This window comes from Gavialis gangeticus, unplaced genomic scaffold, assembly GCF_001723915.1.
Source record: "Gavialis gangeticus isolate Ggan-Ray unplaced genomic scaffold, GavGan_comp1, whole genome shotgun sequence".
Classification (NCBI taxonomy): Eukaryota; Metazoa; Chordata; order Crocodylia; family Gavialidae; genus Gavialis; species Gavialis gangeticus.
In genome coordinates, this window is record NW_017729025.1 from 20,868,878 (window position 1) to 20,878,123 (window position 9,246).

A 9,246-nucleotide genomic window follows, 5' to 3' on the forward strand; every position below is an offset into this window, starting at 1 on the left:
ATGAACTAATTCACTTGTATTTGTGACTTCCTTTTTGCATTCCCATTCCTAGACTTGCTTAACTTCCTTATTTTGTAGTTCTGCCCTGATTAAAGCAGGCTGTGTTTTGAAAGTTGAATAAATGTGAACCCTATAATTACTGTGTGGGAGTTATGAGCAAAGGACTTTATATTTTCTGTTTTCTAAGAAATTCAGAGGGGAGGATCCAGGGAGGTTGCAATTGTACCCCCCCCCCCTTTGGTTCCTGCTCCCCTAAACTTTAAAATGAACTGCCTGGGAAGGGCAGCAGTAGATCTGTTCAGGTAGTGCTGAGAGTCAACTGACATTGTGGCTCATTGTAATCTAACTGATTCCTGCAAATGTTGGGTGCTAATAACCCTCCCTTCTTTTTAATAATCTGGATGCTTCATTAATCAAGTTATCCTTTCTTTGGCAATTTTGATGTCTGCTGGTTGGTCCTGGTGATGTCTTCCTTCTGTTTTACAGACTTGCAGAGTGTTTTAAGTCCTACCTAAAAACCTTAATTCTGGTTAACATTAACTTGGATATGGAGATGATTGAGAGTGAAGTGTTGGATGCACTGTCAAGATTATCAAGACAACTAGATCTTGTTTTACAAATCTGAATAAGAGATGTCCGCTGAACTATGATGACTACAGGACTAATAAAACAGTATCTTTAGACTTTTGCCTAATTTTTTTAAAAAAATATATAACTTAGCTAATTGGTATGCATTCCAATACAACTACTATTTTTTCCTTCATATAGCCCTGCTCCACCCCCCCCATTTATTAGTAAAGCTTTTGGCTTCTTTTTACCTGGAGAAAAATGTGTTGTGACGTTGTGCCACAGTATCTGCACCTACCTGCACCCCCCATGAAACCATACCTAGCTTTGCTTTAGAGGCTTAATAACTGTAATTGAGCCACCTTGATAGCTTGGCTGGATTATGAGATGCCATGGAAGGAATTGGGACAGGGCAAAGTTTCCCTTACAAGTCCTCTGTTGGGTGAGGAGAGGGGAATCTTAGGGTGGATATTCAGTTAATACCTTTTGGTTCTTTTGGAAAACGAAACAGTCAGCTCAGGCCCAGCCTCACTCCCCTCATCTGGGATTGAGAACAGCTTGCCCACTGCTGATGGGATCAAACCAGTCTGATAAACCTATACAGAACATACTAGAAAAGCAAATGTGTGAATGCTCTTTCAGGGGCATCTACCCTGCCATCGATTTGCTTCATTGTAGCACTGATTTTTAGTTCATTTTGCACGCCTCCTTTTCAGTCTGTTCCAAGTTCCTGTAAGGAACAGTGGTAACTTTATCTTGCTTCCCCCAGGCTAGGGACAGAAGTTGCGCACAAACCGGTATAAGCGATCAGAAACCAGTTCAGATTTCTAACACAACAGAAGTTCAATGTATATGAACTGCTTTTAGAATTTCTGAAACCTGTTTAAGGCCATTAGATGGATGTAGTATCAGACTTAACTGATTTAGGTTCAGTTTTTTGAAATTTTGTCCCAGATTCAAGTTAACTTGCAGTCCCCTGGCATCCCAGGATGCTTTGCACCTCCTCTGCAACCCCTTTCCCTCCCCCACCTTCATAGGGTGGGCAGGCTAGCCTTGGCCCAAGCTGTCTGCTCCAGCCTAGCAGGGATGCATGCTCTAGTGCCCCCCTGGCTCATGGCCTGGGCTGCTGCAGGCATGTGGGTGCATTTCTGGGATTAGAGTGAATGTCCTGGATGTCTATTCACTTGTGTAGATTGAACAGGTAAGCATCTTAGATTAACCTGCAAAGATTGAATCGAATCAGTCTCAGGCTTTTTGACTGTTCGGATTTAGCCTCAGAGGCTATGGGTCAAGGTTCTTTGAACTGCAGCCTGCTTATCTCCCTTGTGATTCCTCAAGGTGGTACTAGCTAAATGCTGATACTGGGTGCAAGGTCCAGTCAAACGCCGATACTGGGTTCAAGGGAGTCTTGCCTATTGCTTTTTTTTTTTAATCGCAGTGTTGTCATTTATTTCTTGTTCTCTGATATCTGGCCTTGCATGATGCAGTTTGACCTAGATTTTTACATCAATAGGCATTGGCAGTGTTGGAGCCTATTGTGAATTAGGCTGTGTGTTAGCACTGAGGAAGGTGTGAGCATAATATGTATTTAATGTGCCAGTCAGCTTGCAGACCATTATAAGTGCCTGGTTTTGTTGGTGCCTGATCTCTGGCATCTCAGCTAAGCTAGGGAAGCTGGCACTCATTTTTAGCCGTGGTGTGGCTACAGCATTGCTTCCAAATTGGCAAGCAATCAGGCTGTTGTTACACAGTAATATAAATGTTAGAGCTCTGCCTGCACACCAGTCTTTGCTGTTACTGCACTGGTGAATTATAGGTCCCTGTTTTCCCCGTTGTAGTCAAAGCTCTAGACAGGGCAAAATAATTTTTTGCATCATTAAACACCATGTGACTGAGATCTAGAAAAACACTTGTGAATTGCTCTGAGTTTGCTTTTGGACATATTTACTGTCAGCACCAGCCACAACCAAAGTGTTCAGAGGATTTATCCCTTCACAAGTGTCTTTTAACAAACAGAGAGAGAGAGGCAGGATCTGGTGGACATTAGAGTTTATTTTGATAAACGCTGTATTGTACTCAAAGTAGCGTACTGTGCACAGAAGATGACCTTCACATACAGAAAGCTGGAAACCTCATGCTGTGGAGCCTGGCTTTACACTTGGAGAGAATGAAGATTAGTTAATTCTGGTGGCAAGCATCACCTGGCTGGAATAGTGCAGGGTCCACTGAATTTTCTCTCCCAAACTGCACATAACAGTAAACACAATCAGGAAGGAACTGACACGTGTGCTTACCTGTCTTGTATGCAAAGGGATTGACCCACACATTACATAAAATCCTCATTTATTTTTGAGGTGAAAGAAGAAAGTTGTTAGCTCCATCTCTAAAGCTATAGACTTAAAATAGGTTTGATGAAAAATGATATGAGAGAGAGTAGCTAACAATTGCTATGAAGAATATACTATGACTGATGTGCTTGGATGTTTTAATAGGAGATGAAGCCCCTGCCCAAAGCCCAGATCCTGCAAGACTTTGCAAAGGTTCAACTATATATGTATGTGAATAGTCCCAATGACTTTATTCTTCAGAGTTAAGCAAGTATACAGAGTTAAGCATGTATGCCAAAGGATCAGGGATGTAGGCTACAGACAATGTCCAAGTGAGAGAATAAGCAGAGTATAAGGGTAAATAAGAACTGCTTCATGTCTTTGTTTTTTCTTCACTAAGAAGAATAGAAATGATGTTTTCTATGCTAAAGCTGTGGCTAATGAGTCATTCTGCTATAAATCCTTATTTAGGCTTCCACTTGGATAGAATAGACCCCCAAAATGTTTAAAAATGGAGTTGGGCGCTCTCCTCTCCTCCAAAAAGCAGAAAACTTTTGAATTAATATTCTGACCTTGGAGACATTTCAAGACTTAGAATTTAAACAATGCTGGAATTTAAAGGAAAATGCTACTAGCTGCTCGCATTTATTGATGCCCTTGGTTTGGCATACCATATGGATACTGCTGAGGGCACTTATACACATGCTGGGGGGGTTGGGGGTGAGTGCACTTTAGAGTGGCTCCAGATCTACTTTATTAAATGTGCCCAGAGTGTCACATGTATTGGTGCCCCTGTGCTGAAAAATGGTGGTGGGGGTGCTTTCATGAAAGTCTGTCAAATGAGCTTTAGTTAAAGTGCCCCTGCTGCTATTTTTCAGGCAGGGATACTGATGTACATGGTGCTGGAGTCTGCTGGAGTACTGTAATTACCATGTTTTAGCATACTCGATTAATTAAGTCTGCTCTGACATGCTGTAATTATAGCGCATCGGAGCAGCCTTGATGCATGTGTATAGGTGCCCTGGGTGTTAACTTGGTTCCTACAAACCTCTGGCTTTCACAAACTAGCTTGTTTGCTGGAATTTTGCTACAGTTGTTGGAGGAGTTCCTGTCCATGCATGAAACTCATGGTTGCATTATGTGAGTGGAAAGCTATTGAAATAAGTGTCTCTGCTTTCACTAGTACTGAATTTTGGCTCTGCAATGACTAATAAGGAATAATCGGGAACCATTAGCTCGTGACAGCAGTGAAAGGTGCACGTAGAACATGGGTCAAAATTTCCCATCCCACTCGAACTGAATTCTTTTCACCGTTTTGCTAATCTCTGCTCTTACTAAAAGCCTGTTGTGATGGCTCTGATAACCATTGTGTTTTGCCCTAGTTGCAGGGATGTTTATTGTATGAGGGCACCGTTTTAGTTTAACAGATGCCTGGAAGGCAAAATAAGGAATGGAAGGATGGCTCAAGACAGGCCACTTATCGAGTAAATACTTGAGTTCTGTTGGCTTTTAAGGATTTCTAGTTTCTTACCAGCTGACCTGAAAAACCAGTTTTCTTCAGCAGTGACAAAGCCCACATGAAGAGAAGAACAAAGGGAGCATGATACTCTAAAAAGGGTCTGTCTCCTAATATACAGGAGGGGGTGGATTGAGGGAGCTGGATTAAAATGGGGGTGTCTGAAAATCTTAGGGCTGCCTATATTCCCATCAGATGAGAATAAATTGCTGTACAGAGAAGGGCACAACTGCAGGTGCCAGAGTCTGCTCGGATAAGCTAGGAAAATACTGTTGGTACAGTGCTGCAGAGTGATGCCTGGTTTAGAAGTGGGAGAACTGCAGAAGTCCACTTTTGGATATAAATGCATGAAGAGACACCAGAGGTGATGGGCTTGGACAGACCTGAAAAGGGACCAAAAGTGAAGCTGACCCTTTAACTATGACAAGCATAATTGTGACTAATCCCTGAACTTGCATGTGTGCATGTTCTGATTACAATACTGAGATGTTGATGTTGCAGCTCCATCGAAGCTAATGGAAATCTATATGCTTATGTTTAGTGTTGGGCTTGATTTCAAATTCAGTCATGCTGAATTTCCAGAAAAGATTTCTCCAGCTTGGTTGGTCCATTCGAAACTAAGGATCCCTGTAATACTTAACCAATCTTCTTTACAGTCAAAGCAAAGCCCTGAGTGAAAGAGAAACATTTTAAATTCCTAACTTAGTTCAGCACAGTTTCTGGTAAAGGAATGACACCTGATCAAGTCTTCAAAAGCAGAACAAAAGAGCTTAGTCAGCACATCATTATATATGCTCAGAGTTACTGTATATTGGCATGACTCTTAAAAATAACAATTTTTCCCCACCCAGTTCCTATTTCAATGAAATACGGTACTATAGATTGAACAAACTTACAGAATTTCAAATGGCTAGCTATGTACAAAATTATGGTACAAGGTTAATATAAACATAATCAAGAAAGAAAGCTCATTTTAAAAAAAACAAAACAAAACAAAACACAATACTGCAGGCTTGTAATGTTAAAGCAAAACTTGTATAACTGCCTTTCACCATGAAGCAGACTCTAAATGTTCCACAGGTCTTTGCTAATGCAGAACCAGGGATATGCCAAATGACATGACTTCTAGTACAATCTATTCAGCTCTTTCTCCTGTTGTTTTCACAATCTAGAAACTTTATGCTGTCATCCACTAAGAGTTTATGCCCATGTCTATGCATGTGAGAGCATCAATGGCACCATCCACATGCTTAAAGTTAACCATGTATGAGTTGTTGCAGGACTGAGCCTTTGGAGTTCACTACAGTAATCCTTTCCTTTGACAGATATCCCTCTACCTCAAATGACCACAATGGTACTGAGTTCACCTGAATAGATCCAACATCAGTTACTGGTGTTGGGAGGTCCCTGGAGTGGGGCAGTAAGACAGATCCAGCTGGATACTAGTGAGAGTGCAATAAGTGCTTGCTTTACACAATTCAGTTTTGGAGACACTAAGTGCTCACTGCTGCAGTCATTTCTTTATCTGCACTCCCACAATTCTCAACAGGAATCTGGCCTGCAAACAGATTGGAGGGTTTGGCCCAAAGCAAAGTTTAACAGGGGCTTGAATCTATCGGCCCTCCACACACAAATCCCATCTGCTTCAGAAGTTCTGGGCATGGAGCACTTACAGTACCAGACCCTTGCAGACCTCTCCCCTAAGGCACATACTGAAAACAGTTAAGTCTCTTTCATCTGGAGTCCGTCTGCTAGATACAGATTCTGCAAAGAGCGATTAGTGAGACTGCTTTAGAAGAAGCTTTGCATTCCATCATTGCAATCGTTATTAATAGAGGAATTTCAGCCCCACGGCACTCGCTTCCCAGGGAACGGCAGCATTGCATGGGTTTGTGAGCAGGTTGCTTTGTCTTCCTTTATTTATTTTTCTGCCTTGCTGTGATACCTGTTGGGGGCAGAAATAACAAAAAACAATCAACAAGAAAACAACGCTGTGATCAGTAGCCCCTGGGTGTGTGTACGAGTCCTATATGTGGTGTGTTAGCTGGGGAAAACTGCTTGTATATCCATCAAATGAACCAAGCCCTCCCAGCACTTAAACTGATAAAACTACTACTGGCATGAACTCTCTGAAAAGCCCTCCTCCATGCACCAATATCTTGACTTTGGTTTTACTTGTTTCTCCATCTGTTGGTGTTGAGCCAGTCACACCCCAGATTCGGTAGGTCAGTCTATACATCTCATGAGCTCTGTGTTGAACCTAGAAGGAATATACTTCTAGGTTTTCAGCTGCATGTTAGTGAGACCCAGCAAGTTTAGGAATCGATACTGTTCACCCTGAGAAGGAGAAGCTCTCGGGGTTTCCATTGACTGGGACACTGATCTGTATGCAAATCTCTGTCCAAACTTCCATTCACTTCGCACAGAGCCCAGGGTCCTGCCCCATGGAGGTAACTTACACAAATGGGGTTTTTAGTGGGAACGTCATTGGGCCCTCAATTTGAGATTTAGTTGGTCTTAATGAAATCTGCCTGATGCATCAACTTCCAGAAGAAAATACTACTAAAATTTCACTGTTGAGGGTGTGGGTCTCAACTCATACCTTAGCTCATGTGAAGAATCCCTCCTGAGGGCGATGGGATTACTCATGTGGGCTAAGCACTGTAGGAAGTGTCCATGGGATCAGGATTTCCTAGGATGCTGTCTTCATTATTAATCAAATAAAATCCCATGAACAGGTTACAAATGTGCACAGCATGGCCTATGCTGTATACAAATCCAAACATTTGTGCTCAGGACAGTACTTCTACTCTAGTGGTAGATCAGAAAACTGTGCATATAAAAAGCATTGGATCCATTGCAGAAGGCAAGGTGGGCTTTTTAGGTCTCTGGTGTTAAAAAACCTTGAAAATGGAAGACCCAGCACAAGAGTTATCTTAACTTTTTAAGACTGAAGAAATACAGTCCTTTGCCAGTTGACACTACGTTTGCTAAAAGTTGCCAAATGTGTCTCACTTTTGTAACCCCTGATGAAATTAAGCTGGATTCCTTACTCGTGTGTGTGTGGGGGATGCAGAGGTTGTACTTGGACGTCTTTGAAGAGCAGTAGTGTGACGGGGACCCTAGTAATAGGTATTTACAGAAGATTGGGTTTTGTGTAGGAATTGCTGGGTGAGATTCTGTAGCCTGCATTACCCAGTTACAGTGGCTTGTCTTAGCCTCAAATCTAGTTCTGGGGATGTACCAAATCCTATCTTTATTGTCCCAGATACACAGCATGCTAAATCATTGGTAATGCAAAGATTTATCTCCGACTTCCTGCAAAAAGCTCTATGCAAGGAAATCGTTGTGCCCAACTGAGATCCAGTGACTTCAAAACACAGCAGTGGATTTCCTGAGGAAGAAGAGAGTCCTGAACAAAAACGGGTGCTCTGATTCAAGGCAAATCATGCCGTTATGGCCTACAAAATGAAAAGCAGCTAGGCAGCCTTTCCACAGAAAAGATGGGGATGGACATCTAGGCTCTGTCTCAAAGGAGATGATGATGAGTTGTGCTGGTTTCCTGGGTATGTCCTTATTCCCTCTTCTAGGTAATGTCTACTGCCTGTTAAGGTCATATTACTGCCATTTGTACTGAAAGGCAGATGTTGGTTGGTTAGGGGGAAAAAATGATGGCCAGAAAATTCTGTGGACCAGGAGCAAAGGGGCCTTTTTATTACCTTTTCCACTTTAAGTCATGTAAGCAAATGACAGGAACAGAGAAGAGGGAAATTGCCTTCAGGGTTAAGGGTTCACCCTTGCATTTGTCCTTTTCAACACTGAAACACTAGAGAGCGCTAAAAGACATGAAGCTGGGAGCCTGCCGCAGCTAAAGAGGAGACACCCTGAGTTATAATATGCCTCTGCTTTTTTTTATTCCTTCCTTTCAAGTCCTTTTGAAGCTTTTTCAGGCTTGATCTGAAGCCAATGAAGTGAATAGAGAAAGGAGGGCTGGATCAAATGCTTGGTATAATTCATGTGTGGCCTTCCTGTTTGTTCTAAGGCCAGTCCAAGGATCAACTAGTCTGCCTCAGTTTCTTTTTGAGTCGGGATTTCTGGGACTGGCTTGTGGGCATCTCCCTCTTGGACTCTTTTTCATTTTCATCTCTGAGCTCCTGATACTATTTGAATTAATGCCTGCTTTGTGTTGTAGTGACTGGCCCTCTTGAATCTGAATTATGGGCACTGTCTAGTGCTGCTGTTGTAAATCTTGGACTACCAGATACTTAGAGATGGCTCTGCCCTCAGTGCAAGTTGCACAAAGGTCTGGAGACGGGACAGCGACCAGGGCAGGAGTCTAAATGCACAGCGTTCTGGCCTAGTTCCTGATGGCCAGAGAGCAGGCCATAGGGTACTGATGCAAAAAACCCAGATAAAACATCTTGGTGGAGTTTCCTACGATGACGACTCCATCATCAACAAGAGCCCAGAAAGGAGAAGACACTTTAGTTCTCGGAGATGACTAGGACAGGATCCCCCACCCTTATGCAGCAAGAAACAGCAAATCCTGAGAAATGCATTTGTTCACAAAATAAGACAGACAGATTTCAGATTTGTTTAGTTTGTTTCATTATAGCTGTTTATGGGAATACAAAGGAAAGCACGTAACAATGGCAGTTCAGGACAGATTTTTTTTTGGTTTTACCCCCTTCACACTTCATTTGCCTACAGGGGCTCTTACTGTGGGGTAACCAAAGCTTTCTCAACATCAGGCTTGGTTGCTGTCTTTTAATATTTTTTTTTTTTTTTTTTTTTTGGGGGCCAAAAAACACAAGTCCCCGGGCTGCAAAGTTTGGG

At 42.3% G+C, this 9,246-nt stretch overlaps 1 protein-coding gene across 1 annotated transcript in view; it reads right to left on the bottom strand.

The window, feature by feature from the left end:
- Positions 1-5,404: 5,404 nt before the first annotated feature.
- The window catches only part of LOC109298408 (inverted formin-2-like), a 24,046-nt gene continuing 20,204 nt past the window's right edge, over positions 5,405-9,246 (bottom strand). Inside the window, exon 15 of the mRNA XM_019518487.1 lies at positions 5,405-6,355. Coding sequence (XP_019374032.1) covers positions 6,327-6,355 — 29 coding nt within the window. The 3' untranslated portion in view covers positions 5,405-6,326. The remainder of the gene's footprint in view (positions 6,356-9,246) is intronic.